Below are 15,619 nucleotides of genomic sequence, written 5' to 3' on the forward strand. Positions count from 1 at the left end.
GGGCTCCCATTTGAGAACCACTACTTGAACATTTCTAGTCCTGGAAGAGCTGTGGTCCCGAAGGACATCCACAAAAAGCTTTAATATTCAGGGGGCTTGCAGAAACCTCACAGGGGAATCGCATTTTGGGGGAAAACCCAACGCAGTCGGTCTAATTTTGTAGGTTTCAAACTCGACAATACCTCGCAGGGAAGGGGACACAGATGTCAGAACGCTGCTGATCCTGGCTATTGTAGTTGCAAGAAGGCCCTGCACGGCACTCTGCTTACCGAATAGTTACCGGTCATCACGGCACATCTAGCCGAGCGTGTGTGCTTTGTGTTGTGATAACCCTTCGCGCAGGTGGCAAGCGGGCATCTGTGAGGCGGTATCTGCCAACCAGGAACTGGACAGAACAGTTTATCTTTGAGAAGTGGCTGAGCAAGTTAGCTCAGCTGGTTACAGCAGAACGCTGGCCCAAGGTCATGGTTCCAAAGCCCATTATACTCGAGACTTTCCCTCTCTGATGCAGACCTACCTTCAGGCCTGGCCCAGCCAGCCACCCTGTACTCGAGGGGGCCCGCTCCCCAGGCTAGAGACTGAGGCTGCGAATCCGCCACAAGGGCAGCAGTGAGTCCGGTGGCAGGTGCACAGCGTGACTTTGATCAGGTCTGGGGCCTCTGATGTTAACGATCAACAAAAAGGCTGCCCGACAACGAAGAGACCTACTCCCTGTTCCTTAAGAGTATGGATTTCCCCGAGTGATACTGTGGGTCACCTGAGCCCTGCCAAGAATCACCTGCAGGGCACCCCTTGGAGTTCCCAGTTCTATAGGACACTTTGCATCTCCAACTGCTACTCAAGGGGATGCTGCTAGGGTCGGTCTAGGGGCCACACTTTGAGAACCGCTGGTCCAGACCCGGTGCTGTACCTGAATTCCACCCGATTCGTTCCTTATCAGCAGAGACTTCGCCTTTCCCTATTCTGTAAACTCAGTACTGGGCCCGGAAGCCCAATCCATGACACCTCAAGAAGACGAGGAGGGATGCAGGGACGGTCTGTAAGTGAAACACTGAACCACGCTGGGCTGGGCCCTGGACTGGCAGCGTGACCTTGGTGCTGTCCTCAAAGAGCTGAAACTGTTTCCGCCGTCCTTTCTTAGAACAGTTCTAAAGGGGCAACAGGGGAGACCCGGGTGCGTGTGTTCGGAGGCCAGCTCCTGCCACAACCGCTAAGGGTCGCCAGGCCTCGAGAACCTTCTCTCCGCAGGCCGGCCTTACCTGCCCTCCAAACACAGCCGGCTGCCTGCCTCCCGCCCCTCCCTGTCGTAGGATGTCAGTTGTTCACCTGCGTGGAAATGACAGCTGCTTGTCACGGTCTACATGAGAGGCCTCACTTGCAGTGGTAACTAGCATGCCATTTCCAAAAAGCTGTCATTGTCTGGTGTCAGCACAACCCACTGTTCAAAGATCCGCTCTGACATGAACCAGGCAGCGCCTGAGTGTTATTGCCGCGGACTCCTCTGTGCTCCGGCACCGATGGCAGCTGCTTGGCGCCCAGGGTTTGTTTCACCCAATTATTTGTTTGTCACTTGGAAGCCCAGGATGTCGAGCAGGTATTGTGGAGGTATTTTTGGCCTGACGCACAGGCGGAAAGCATAATGAGGCCCTCAGGTGAAGGCCTATTTTGTCAGTTAGGTGCTAGGATGATGTGCAGCTGAGAAGCCCGGGTAGCAATTAGGATATTTGAATAAGATAAGATACGTGGCAGGATGCTGAGAAGGCTCAGAAAGTCGGCCTTAACTTTTCCACTGCCAAGAAAACCCTTACAGTAGGCAGTTTTCAAGTTTGTCCCGGAGCTAATACAGAAGGAGGATGGGGAAGAGCTGTCTTCTCTCCACCCGGAGGGCCCTGAGAAGGAAGACGGCTGAAACCAGGCACCAACCCGGTACCAGGCCGACCGGCAGGGCCAGCTGGGGGGCGAGGCCCCGACCGCACAGGGGTAACAGGGATGTGGGCGAAGACCAGCTATCCATGGTCAGCGAGGCCAGAGGAGAAATGGACAGCCACCCCCGCCCCCCCCCCCCCCCCCCCCCCCCCCCCCCCGCCAAGCCACCTGTTTCAGTCAGGAGTCTCTCCTTCCCACGGGAGCAGAAGACAAATTGATTTGATGTCTAACATCTTGGGAAGAGGCCATGAGACAGGGCAACATGGGCCCTATGGCTAGCTGAAAAACTGAAGCCACAAAACTTAGTTTAGAATTGAACATTCGAGGGGGCGCCTGGGTGGCTCAGTCGGGTAAGTGCCAGACTTCAGCTCAGGTCACGATCTCGCGGTTCGTGAGTTCGAGCCCCACATCGGGCTCTCCGCTGACAGCTCGGAGCCTGGAGCCTGGAGCCTGCTTCGGATTCTGTGTCTCCCTCTTTCTCTGCCCTTCCCCCCACCCCTCTCTCTCTCTCAAAAAAAAGAAATAAGTAAACATGAAAAGAAAACTTTAGAATTGAATATCGACTAGAGCCCACAGCAGCTGTGTCCCTGCTTCTAATCCTGGAATTTCTTTCTAAGACCCCCAGTGTCTCATTAGTTATCAATCTCCACACTTATCAGTCTCGGAAAGTGAGGGCAACGGCCCAGACAAACCTAATTCTTCCTAAATGACACGCCACGGCTCTGGTAACAAAATTAACCTAACTCCACCGGATACCCGTTTACAAGTTTAGCGCGAATCAAGCTAAAATCCAGCAGACAGCAAGTGAATGAAGTCGGTGTTATCATCACCTTCTAGCAGAAGAGAAGCAGGAAGTCAGATGGCTTTAGGCCGGAAGGCCCAGATTAACTTTTGAGGAAGCCGAGCTCTGACGAATTGCTTGGTGTGCCCGAGTCCACCGACAGCGAAAGACAAATGGCGAGGTGGTGACACTCCCTCCATTTTCCACAACGGTCCATCCAAGCCTCGTTTCGATTCACATCGTTCAAATGAGTCACTCCTAGAAAAAGAAGCTGCCTGGCAGCTTGCCCCTGGGGTGCTCTAAGGCAGGGCCTTGCTCTGGTATCTGACCCCCTGCCCCTCTCCCTCCTCTAACCTGCAGCCATCCCTGGAAATGGTCCTGTCTTTCCACCTGAGAAGTCAAGTTTGAAGGAACCCAGGACCTAAGGTCTTTATATGGTGGGGCTTTATAAACATTTACTGGAGCAGACGAAACATCTCTTGTAAGCCACTCAAGATGCAGACCAGCAGAGAAGGACTCTGCATTGTCATTCCTGTTCTGGAAGCAAATACCTAACGGTTGATACTCAAACTGGAGCCAACTCACTCCCATCCCTTTCCCTCTTCCCTCTAAGATCTTTCTCGGAGATGAAACCTCCTGGAAAGGTTTATTCCGCCCTGTTCTTGCTTACAAGTTCAGGACCAAAGTTACCGTACTGGCCACCAGGCACTATTCTTCAATAGCACTCACAGCTCTCTGGGGAACTGTATGCATTCTGCACAAGCCTGACGCTTGAGAAGACCTAGAACATTCCGAAGCAAACTTTGGCCTTTAGAACCTAGAAGGGATTTTGAAGTCCAACCCAACTTTCTCACGTTACCGACAAGAAAACCAAGTCAGATGGTTACAAGTAGCCCGACTCAGACTTGAGCCTGGCCCTCCCGTGACTAAAAGCAGCCAAGTCCCCCGCTTGGCAGTATGTTGATGTGGCAAAAATTTAAGCAGCACACTCTAAATGAGAAAACACAAAACCAAAAGGCCCCAGTGATAGGCAATCCCCAGGACTTTACAATGCACCCCAATTTTTGCAATAGCTTAACTGATTTAACAACAGGATTGGCTGTTAAAATGGAATACTCAACGGGGGCAGATTTTAGTCTAACACTGTTTGGCCAATCTGTGCCCGCAGAACACACCTCTCAGAAAGGTGACATCTTCTGTAGTCTACTGAGAGCTGGTCTGTTTCTGGTTTGCTGAGCCTTCAGGGTTCATCCTAGAGCACGGTCTCCTCCCAAGAAAGCCCTAAGGTTATTATTTTTGTTGTCTTAGCTAGTTGAGTGGCTTCTTTCCCATTTTGCCACTTAAAAAGCCTCTTGTTGAATTGTAAAATGTTTAAGGCCTGTACTATTCTGGCCGTACGTCTCATGTGACCTGTTCACTGCCGTATCTCCCGAGCGTGTCCCACAGCCAGTGCTCCGTAACAGGTGTTGAATGAAAGAACCAATTTCAATATGGCTTCCACTTTAAGCCACCAGCTGACGGAATCAACACGGACGTCATTTACTTAACAGCTGACAAATCTGATTTCCAGAGAGGACTCCTTGTCAAACCGAGTGCAGGGATAAAGTTTCCGAATCAAGAAGGCTTGAGAGAGGAGCCGCAAAAGTCTAGCAGAGGACAGTGAACACTTGGAAAATCACACGTTGCCACAGAACAAGAGGAGTGACGCCGCCGGGCTTTCCTGTGGAAAAGCCTTTCCTGGCCATAAACAGATAATGAGAACGTGATGTAATCCTGGCTAAAATTAGGTTTTAGTGTTACTCTGCTGGGATGTGAAAGGTGATAGATAAGAGGGGGAAAATGTTTTCCAAGTGGCTTTTAAAGGTATCCAAATATAACCGCCTCCCACATCAGTCTATTAACAGGCACACTTGAGACATTTCCCTCTTCAAAAGGACTCTTAGAAAAAGCAATGATGTGCTCTCAACCTCCTCCTTTATAAGACAAGGTTTACGAGGGTCAGAGAGGCTCTGCGCGCCCACGGAACACTCCTCCTATTAACAGGCCCCCCGCCTGCCTCGGTGTGGATTTGGGCCTCGTGCTGCTGTCATCGGTTGCTAGGGAAATGCTTGAAAGTCTTTAGTCACTTCTAACAAAATCTGGCTAAAAGTAAAGACAAGTCCACTTACAGGCACAGGAATGGGCATGGGGAGTAGAAACATGGAGGAATGTGGTCTTACTGGAAGGGGAGGAGATCAGAGATGCCCTAAGTTGAGCCCCGCTGCCATGTAGGGACCATGACAAGGAGTTACCTGGGTGTTAGGATACACCCTGGGCATCCGGGAAGGCCCCTCCCCCATCGAGGGCAGGGTCCTACCGACATCCAGGGGACATAAAATAGCTTGGGACGGTGTGGTGGAGAACGCCCTGGGCACTTGTTCTGGTCAAAGAGAAGGTCAGAAACGCCACACGCTGCCTCCGAATTCTATGGTTCTGTCTCTACTCTTCTCCCTCTACCAAGATGACTAACCCTGGGCACGACGGGGGGGGGGGAGGGGGGGGCTGCTGGTTTGGCCTAGGTCCTGGAATAAAGACGATGAACCTCAGCTGGTCCGCAGCTGACCTCTAATCTTGCAGGCGTCTGCAGCATGGGGTGCAGTAAAAGCGGATGAACACAGACCCTCTTTATTGACGTACAAGGGCAAAGACATCCCTCCAGAACCGGCCAGGAGAGTCCATTATTTGTTGTATTGCTGTATACTGGCACGAGGTTCACAACAGAAAGGCACACTGGCCCTCCACCCGAAGCTGTACCAGGCGGAAGATTTACTTTTCAGTTCTTGGACTGAACCTCTACTGCTGAAGAGGTTTGCTCGGATGGAAAGTTCTGCGCCTAACACCCACAGTGACCTGACAGAGCGCCCCAAGGAGGGCTGGCTCCTTCTACTCCTATCCATAGGCTTCCAAAGTTAGCCAGAAATCATTTGTAGGAGGGGAACCAGAGGCACAGCCATTCATGGCCAGCTTTCCACTTGGAGGTAAAACGCATCTCCAAACGCCCATTTACGGGCAACCTTGCAGAATCAGGACCTGGAATGCACTGCCCCATTGAGTCCAGGCAAGCTCGGTGGGTTGATGGAAGTCAAGTCTAAGGGGTGGAGGTGGAGGTGGAGGTGGGGGTGGGGGTGGGGGCTGGGGGCAGGGGGCTCTCTGAATCGAGGCCCGGAATGTCTTTGGTGGATTCACAAAGTGGGGCTGCCGTTGAGACCCGCTTCCCCGTTTTTAGAGCACAGGCTGGGCGAGAAGGTAAAAACACTTTGATGCTCGCCCCGGGCTAAATCAAAGACAGCTGAGCGAAAGTTCAGGCACCATGAAATTAATAACATCACTGGTGGAATCGCTCCACCATAGGTTTAGGATAAACCCCGTAAAAATCCGAAATGCACGAAGGAGATTACTTGAGTGGGAATCAATCATTTCTCCACTGAAATTTCTGACATATCCTTATACAGTATATTTGCTGGGTTCATAATTCACCAAAGTTGCTTCCTGAAGCCTGAGCATTGCTGGGCTTTCTGAGTAATTGAGACAAATTTTGTTTGTGCAATAAATTCCAGGCAAGAGTGTATTTGACTTCTGCACAGGAAAGGAAAGAATTCTTATGTAAGCTGCAAAACAATAGCGTTTTATCTTATCTGAGGAACTTATTGCTGCTGCTTGCCTGTGTGTGTTTTACTGCCAAAATAAAATAAATTGAATCAGCTCACACATGATAACATGCTCTTTCCTAACTCATACTAATTGCTTGGCTAATTGATGTTTGTTGAACTTTCTCCATTTCATTGAGTGATTAGGTACAAAGCTAACAGTTGACATCTGTAGGCGCTTAACTGGCGTCTGTAATTACTGTTAATGTTAAATAATTGTTAGTTAATTGGAGTGGTAACTGACTGAATAGAATCCAGATTGTGAAGCAAAAAGAAACCTAGTTAAATAAACATACATTTTCAGAGAAAACAACATTTTTCTGCGGTTGTCAGAAACCAGAAATAATCCAGAGGCCCCGGGATGGCCACAGGCTTCCTCCGTGCAGGAAACCCTCCAGGCCCGGAGCTGACCCCTCTACTTGAAAGTGTCACTAGTGAGGAGGCCCTTTGTCATAGAACGGCTCTCACTGAAGACTCTCCAGAACAGACTGGCTGTTTTTTGTTTTGTGTTTTTTTTTTTTTTTTTAATCGCAACAGTGCGCTACGAGTGCCTATTCCTTTTTCTGACACAATCAAATACCACAGCGTCGGTATATGAATGGACTGAAGGGAGGGGCTGGTCAGCAGGCAGGCTTTTTTGGGGTTTTTTGGCCGATATTGCCAAAGATGGAGAACATTCTTTCAGAGGACAGCAGCGAGCGAACGGATAGAGTAAGCGAAGAGAGCTGTAGTGGGCTCCAAAGTAAATGGAGTGGAGTCTGATCATCCGACTAGAAGGAAGGGGGTGGTTACACTGTCATCTCCAGCTCACAGGGGTGGCTCTGGATCCAGAGAACGGGCCCACTTTTTATCTGGAAGGGGGGCCTCGCCTCCACAGTTCTCCAAAAACGCCATCGGGATCAATCTGCATGCTCAGAACATCTCCCACCCCTTCCCCAAATGTCCGGGGATGGGATCCAACATTTAAATACCCAGGATCTCCCATCTCTGTCCATACACAAGGGCAGGGAAAGATCAGGCGACAGTTAATGGGAGAATATCCGGAGAGAAACATTCTCCTCACAAAAATGTGGAAGGTTTTTTAGGCCCTTGCTGGTGGTCTCACGCGAACTGTAGAAGGCATCTGTTTCCAAGAATTTTCAAGGAATAATTCTATACAACAAATTCTGTGCGTAAGGGTCTGGCTCCTATAGGAAGGTCAATTTCCATAACAAAAGGAGCTGATTGCGTGCTATTTGCAGTGTGGGGTAGTAGAAGGACCCCAACTACTCATAACTCCTTTGTCTGAATCAAGCACCAATTACCCTTCAATAGTATTTAATTTTCCACACATCAGACATCTCTATCTCCTCAAGACCCAAGAAATTGCTCTGAAGCAGAACAAGAAAAGGTCCAGAGAAAGAGAAAGAGTGACAGTCTTCCCTTATCTAGGATTTAAGACATTACAAAAACGCAACTGATTCACAGACGCTGAAATTGGCTCAGTTCGCTCTTCTGCACATGGGGGATGTCCTTTCCGTCCTGTTCTCCTTAGGAGGGGACCCAAGACACCACAAGGAAGTGTAAAATGCTCTCCATATGTTCATTATAACTGGGTTTCAAACTCCACATCAAGTTTCTCTTTTTAAAGAAAGCTATCCCATGGTCAACTGCACTGTTTCCACTTAACAGAGAAAGCACAGGATTGTTTTAGGGGATGGGCTTTTCGTAAAAGCCAACGGTGGTCCCGGTGGGAATATGACTTTTATCTTGTCATCAAACCGAAGAGTTCCCCTTTTATGTCTAAACGTAATGAATGAGGTGAGATCATCACCGTTAAACAGATACTAGCGTATCTTATGTCTAGCAACTTTTCTCTCACCTCATCTTCTCAAATCTCCACCAATTTTTTGGCCGGCTTTTCCTTCTATGCTGCTGATAAAACCACACTGTCAAAAATACCCAAAGGCCCCACTACCTTGAAGGCTTCGACCTCATCTGTGTCCCACGGAAACCCTCCGTGCAAAATCGACCCCAAGGACAGGCTGTATGTCCCCTAGTCTGGTCGGGCCTGGAAAAGGACAAACTGCTCTAGTCGGAGAGAGCTCCAGGTGGCCTCAGTGTTCCATCTGGCGCTCATCAGGGTGGGTGCGGGTCCCCCCAGAATTCCCCATGGCTGGCCTGCTGGGGTATGGGGGGGGGCTGGGGTCCCGCGGAGGGGCGGGCGGGTGCTCCTTTGAAGTTCACATTTCAGTAGACCCTGGGTGCTCACAGCACAAATCCGGGGGCCTCATTCTCGCCTAGCCCTTCCCAGATGTCCATCAGGCCGGGCCCGGCTCCCGAAAAGCTGGCGGAGGGGGCCGGACACTAAAATGTGAGACAAGGGGGAAGTTAAAGAGAAGGGGTGAGAAAGTCGTGGGGTGAAATGCCCCTCTTGGCCACCTCTCATCTTCTCTAACTGCCCTGGTTGCAGGCTGGGTCCTGGAAAAGGGGGCTCTGAGGCGAGAAGGGGTAGCAATTACAGGCCTTTTCTCTTCCCCTGACCTAGAACGGGGACCCACACCGGGGCTGATGTCCTGTAAACAGAGGGCTCCAGGGAACCCCTAACTCCCAGACAGGGCTTCCTCGCTTTTCTTCTTTCCTCCTCAGGTAGCTCTGCCCTGGGGCCCTTCCAGAGTGTGACAGAGATTAACTCTCTTAGCCAGATGGTCAGGCACAGACAGCAAAGTTCTCATCTGCATTTCTGCCTACATAGCAAAGTGGCAAAACCATCAAGGAGGAGGACGCAGAGTGGGTAAGAAAGGGTCATAAATGCTGGCTGGAGACACTGAATTGACTGCGGAGTTCCTTTTAAGGATACACAGTCCAGAATTTGGGGGACCAATCCTGTCGCAGTTCAACCAACTAAATACAGACAAGAAGTTAGTCGGTCTCTCTCTGTGTGTGTCTGTCTCCCTGGGAAAATTAATTTTTTCTTTGGCAGATGGTTGAGTCACAAAGACAGAAGGATTCATAAAATTCACATGAACATCCTGTAAACATTTAAACACATAAAGATTAAATAAGGCAACCATGACCTTGATTAAGGTTCAACTTTTTTTTGTTGTTTTTTAGTTTTTTTTTCCTGAAATGTCTACAACCCTAAGCCCTGCAATTTGGAGGCTTACCTCCCCACCTCTTCTGACATGGTCAGCTCTCCCTGGGCGTGTTGCATTGTACGTGCAAGCATGCGCTGTTTGATTGATTCGTTTTACAACGGGAAATTAAAGGCATCGGAAGAAAGCGATGATTCACATCCCCCAAACACAAGAGCCTTACGAGTTCTCTACTAAACTGGACAGACGGTACAATACAAGAAAAGTCAAAATAAAATCCAAAGGCAGAAGTGACGCGTACCTCCTCTGCTTCAGCCCTTCCTCCCGTCCCAACTAATTGTTTGCTCCCCACCAGAGATGCTGGCGCAGGACCAGGAGGTTCTGCCGTGGTTGAAAATTCTCACCTAACGAGGCGAAATGGCTTACTGAAGCTCACAGACCCACAGGACTCGGGTCATATCCCCCGCGACTTCAGCCGCGACTTCAGCCGGAGCTCTGTCCCCAGACTGCTCAGGCCAACATCAAAGCTGCGCCCCGCCCCCCCGCCACAATCAGCTTGTGAGATTAGCACTGCCCTCCCACGGTGAAATTTTATGGACCAAATCTGCCCGCCACCAGGCTCAGCAGCATAATCTCACCAGCAGCTGAAAGCCAGGCTTCTCTAAGGCCAGAACACTGTGGGAGTCCCGGGAGGGGGAGGTGATATGCAGCTTTAAACATCTGGAGGCGGAGACACACACGTGTCAGATTCCCTGCACTCTCGTTAGACTGTTCGATAAGCTGAAGCCTTGAAGATTTTGCCAGCAGTGTTTGTTACCTGGTGTAAATGTGCCCTTTCTTACGATGCTTTTTATTGCTCTTGGCTAAGAATACTGGACAGAGACGGGGGACCTGACGCGAGGGCAGGCAGGCCGCTTTGCAGGAGAACTTGAACTTGACGTGCACGAAGCTGACAGTTCCTTGAAGGCCTTGTCAACCGTCCGTCCAGTAAACACTGCCACTACCCCGAGTAAAAACAGAGCAAAGACCACAAGCACATATCGAGACTCCGGGCACCTGTCTTGAAGCAATTATCGACGTTATCACTCTACAATGAATCTCTTTTTGAAGTTGTTTTCCTGATATTTAGCAGTTTGAATACTAATCCCCTTAACAAAACTGCCCCCAAGCGTTCCCCCCTCCCCCGCCCCGCTAATCTCCTTCTCTCCAGGGGGAGGGCGGGTGCTGGGTACCAGTCAGTCGACTTTGCCGCACCTGGATTTGCATTGATTCCTCTCTTGTCATTCATGTTACCAACAGGAATTAGCATAAGGCATTAAGGGAAACTCTGGAGGAGAAAAGAAAGGCCATTTTGATGGAAATAAGGGGCAAAGGAATAATCTGCCATCAACTAAAATGCTTATTTGTGTATGGTTTCCCAAGCAAAGCTTAGAAAAAGCCTGTGTTGATTTTAGTGCACACAAAGAAACCTTAATCCTTTCAAGGCAACTAAATCACCCCCAGAAAAGCAGCTCAGAAGAAAGGCACCCTGTCAGAGGCATGACTATTCACAACCAAATAGATGCCACAAATCACACTCTGTAAGTAAACAAAAATAAGAATGTGGGAAACGTTTGGTTGGAAAAGGGAAGGGGGGCAGGGGCTGCAGGGAGCCATTCTCATCGATCACTCTTCAACTTCCCTGAAGAGAGCCTTTCAGCTCGGTGAGGGCAGCAAGGGCCTCAACGCAGGTCCCGGAACGGAGCCAGCTCCCACTCGAGGGCTGATCCCAGAGAGGGGACACACATTCCAAAGCTTTTTGGAGCCAATGAGCAGAAGCAGAAGGGAAGCTTGGGGCTGGAGGTCCTGTGTGTGTGGGGGGGGGGGGTGGGGGATGGGGAGCGGGGGGCACCCGAGACCTCCTTTCCAGGCCCTGTCCTAACTTTTATCTCCTCCTCCACCCCCTTCTCTCACCCAGATTTGGATCCACCCGTGTCTACCCATCCCCTTCCCTCATCAAAACGAGCAATAATAGGCATTTGTACATATGAGCACTGCATGCTATGAACCACAAGCATCTTCTTTTATTGGGCTTTTAGCCTTATGGATAACAAATTTATACAAACTTCCAGTCCATCAAAAAATATGATGACATATAAAACCGGAATACTCCCTCCATCATGCCATAAAAAAGATAAAAACTCAATGTGACAATAATTCTGGGAGTAGCAGCCATCACACTAGCATCGACACCTCAAGGGAACTCTAAACATAATGTACTATTTAAAATGGCAGTTGGGTTCAAATTCTGAAATAATCTGGGAGCTCAAAAAAAAAAAAAAAAAAAACAAAAAAACAAAACAAATAACAAAAAACAAAAACACAACCAAAAACCCGGCACTTGGAAATGTGTCTTACTGAACCCAGCTTGCAAAAATGCTGGCCAAGGCAACTAAGCGGATGTGGAAGTGGCTTCAAATTCCTCCACTCCAGGGAGGCCCCACTCTGTAACTTGTACCAAGTACTGGTCCCAGGTAACAACAGCAGGAGACTACCACAGACAGCACCCCGTCTGTATTTAGTACCGACCATGCAAGCACCCAAATCAGGTTCCACAGCGAAGGGGAGAAAGTCACTCAGTGTATGTAATTTATACCTTTCCAATTATACACCTTTGCGAAGGCAGTGATTGGAGACTCCCTTCGATTTCGTGATTTCCAACAACACTGCTACAAATGAAAACTGCAGTGATCGAGGACAAGTTTTCCCTTAATGCACTGTTATATCATTAGCCTGTCTTAGTCTGGTATTGCAGTTTGGAAGAAATGAATGGGACAGCACATATTTAAATTTTGCCCTCTTGCTCGTTTAGGAACTTCACAGAAAGCCCACAGCAGACTGAGGCTTGGTTTATGACCATAAGCCAGTGCATACTAAACATCCACTGGTTATCAGGGTCTGCAGGAGGAATCAGCTATTTATAGTTCTATTTATAGTTCTCCGACTGCGGGGTAGTTGATAAGTAACAATACAGTGAAGGCATTTTGAGAACTATTATTCTCCATTACCGCTTCCTGCATTAAATTAAACTCACATAGATAGCAGTGATTTCTTAGTCAAAGCAATTTAAATAAGGATTCAGCGTATTCTTCAAAAAGAAACCATTCTGGAATACAACACCAAAGCATACAGAATCTGTCTCAGGCAAAAAACACACAGGGTGAATCGTGGCTCCAGAGTGAAAAATGAAAGGCCGTTTGTTTTTTATTCTGATTTTCTAGGCAATGACAATGAAACAAATACAAAAATCAGCCATTGCTCAGAACGAAGGTGTCTTACCTTTGTTTACAATAACAGTATTGAAGAGCTTTTCAGAGCTGGCATCTGATGCCTGAAAAACAAGAAAGGGAGAAAAAAATGTGATTATGGTCGTTAATATTGTCATCACCATCATCACTGATTTTCAACCAGTTCACTACATTTTTAGCAAAACCTGACAGGGAAAGCAGCAATTTCCCCCAATCGTCCATAAGGTGGCGCTATTTGACTGCACGAGACAGACCTGCAGTGCAGCTCTTTGCTGGGGGAAAAAATCTGATTTTAAAAACGTGTCCTTATTAGACATATTATCTGTGCAAAACATATTTCTATGAGATGATACACAAAGCAATTCAGCTCATTCACATAATGATTTTGCAATTTCGTTGACAGATCATTATTTTGGAAATGGTGCTTTTTTTTCTTTGAGATGTACAGACATGCCTATTTTTCAATGTTCTTTCACAACCCAGAAATGCCTATTATTTAACGCTATGCTTTTCCCCACTAAAAAGTAATGGCTAGCACTTCCGGAAATTAATTTAAAGATTCAGCTGATGACCTCGAGATCCTTGTTCTTCCTAGCAAACCAGGACGACCTTGGTGTTGAAACAGAAGCAAGCTGACCTGCCCCCAAACCTGACACGATGCACGCCACAAGCGTCACATCCTTCCCATTTTCTAGAATCGTATCTGCTAATTACTACAGTGGCTTGAGGAAAGTGAAATAAACCTGTTTCAACAGCAAGAGTAAAGCCAGGGTAAATTATACACTAATGTTCTGGAAAATAAACACACAGTTGATTTGGAGGAAAATGCCATAATGCTGTAGAGGCACGGAATATTTGTAGAACTTCTAGAAAAAATTAAACAATTGAAGTAAACATGAGCATCCCCACTACGATAATCTGAAAATGGACCTGCATTTAAAGTTACAATGGCTATGCTGCAACCCTTGCCATGCAACCCTTGTAAATCATTTGTCTTTCACACTTTATACATAGAGATGCATATTTTGGCAAAGCAAAGCATAGCATGTTGAACAAATATAGAAGGAACTGTAAGAATTGGGGGGAGGGTATATCCCAAGTACAGCATATTCCGTGACTCTGGGGCTGGGGGGGCTGACTTTGGGGACAAAGAAGGTACTCAATTTAGCCTTTCTGTGTTATGCTGATGAAAAAGAGATATTCGTATGTATATCTGGGGAACATATTCTGGTTTTCAATGCAAGGGATACAGAAAGACAAAAAATACTTTTATCATGAGTATTTCCCCCTTTATTTTCCTTCTAACCTCCCTACTGTAGAGGTGGTTCAGAAAATTAATAGATCAAGGGGAAAAAATGAATGTATGTGTAAAACAGGGATTGGCCTGCACACACATGTATATACAGTTTAAAATAAACCCTAGATAGCTTTAAAATTTTTTTCGTATGAATAAAAAATATGCCAAAGTCCTTCCTGACACCTTAGAGGTAGTTAAATAAAACTATACAATAGCTTTTCAGAAAAATAAGCTGCCAAAAAAGTGTGGCATGGAGAAAGAAACAAAATATGCCTTAAACAAATCAGAAAGATTGTTAATAAAGGCAAAAATTACAGTAATAGTGCTGTGATATTGCTATCTGTGGTGAGATGTCTAGGAATGTGAGTTTTCCCTGCTAAAAACTCAGAGATAAGCCTGTGTCACCATTCTTGAATGAAAAAAGCATCTCTTAGTTTAAACTGGAAGGACTACGTTAAATTCATGGCTTTTAAAAACAAACTCCGGCTGATATGTTTAAAAGAAAGAAAAACAGTCCATTAATGAAATCATCTTAAAACGGAAATCACCTTTGCGGATACAGGGATTACCTATTAAAATCTGTCTAACTGGCCCAAAGAAATAGGACAATAAGTGCAAATGCACCCCAAATGCAGAGAACGTGGGTGAGGAAAGGAAATGGTTCCCGATTGAGTTTTTATTTGTGTGGGTGTATGAGAGAGATCAAATAGGACAGAAGCTGCAGGTTAACAGGCCCTCCGGTTGTCTGAAACACCTCCTTGGGGCTGTGGCCTTTTGTCGGCTCCCCTGCTCTACACAACACACGCTATTCTCAAGGAGGCGGTTAAGTGTTCCTTATATCTGAAGCGAGCTTAGAAAAAGTGATTATGATGCCAACCAGTAAGTTATTAAGGAAATAAGTCTGACAGGATATTCAGAGAAGATTAGGAGTGTGCCCGCTAATAAAAGCTGAGCCCTTTAATTTTCTGATGCGTGTCACAAAGCCTGAAACGATGCCTCTTCTGATTGGGGAAGGGGCCGCCTCAAAAAAAGCCTCCTCAGGAAAACACCCCAAAGAAAAACACTGCAATGGGACACTGGCTCATCATGAAATGATTCTGGATCCCTTCCTTCTCCCACCCAGGTGGCTGAAACTATGGCAGCCCACCGTCCTGAGAAGTCAGAAAGGAGCTTCTTGGCCAAAGTCTGAAGTGGAAACTACAAGAAAATCCTTGACATTTCCTCCACCAACTTTCCAAATTCGACTTCTGCGTTTAAAGCATCTGTGTAAATTATTTGGCCCTTTATCTTGGGGACGTTTTCTTTTTCGTGATTTTTAGAAGAAAAAAAAAAAAGTCTGCAATTCCTTGTACTACCTGGGCCATTTTCCTGGCCGACTTTTTACTTTTATTTTTCCATCACGAACGTCGAATGGAAACATGGTGAGTGAGAGGCGAGTCGAGGTTTCCCTTCTCTCCTTTTTTTAACACAGGGGCACCCTTACACGCTAAGGACTTCTACATTTTGCCCTCATTTCGCTTCACGCCCCTCGCTCGGTTTGGGAGGGTGAGGGAGTAAAGTGGCTGCAT

The 15,619-nt window shown here is 47.4% G+C and overlaps 1 protein-coding gene across 6 annotated transcripts in view; it reads right to left on the bottom strand.

Annotated features, from left to right (window-relative positions):
• AUTS2 (activator of transcription and developmental regulator AUTS2) overlaps positions 1 to 15,619 on the bottom strand; it is a 1,109,507-nt gene that overhangs the window by 74,887 nt on the left and 1,019,001 nt on the right. For all 6 annotated transcript variants that reach the window (XM_027042413.2, XM_027042410.2, XM_053213848.1 and 3 more), the window contains one exon: positions 12,786 to 12,837. In XM_027042413.2, the coding sequence (XP_026898214.1) occupies positions 12,786 to 12,837 (52 nt within the window). The remainder of the gene's footprint in view (positions 1 to 12,785; positions 12,838 to 15,619) is intronic.

Source organism: Acinonyx jubatus, chromosome E3 (assembly GCF_027475565.1).
Source record: "Acinonyx jubatus isolate Ajub_Pintada_27869175 chromosome E3, VMU_Ajub_asm_v1.0, whole genome shotgun sequence".
NCBI classification, from domain to species: domain Eukaryota; kingdom Metazoa; phylum Chordata; class Mammalia; order Carnivora; family Felidae; genus Acinonyx; species Acinonyx jubatus.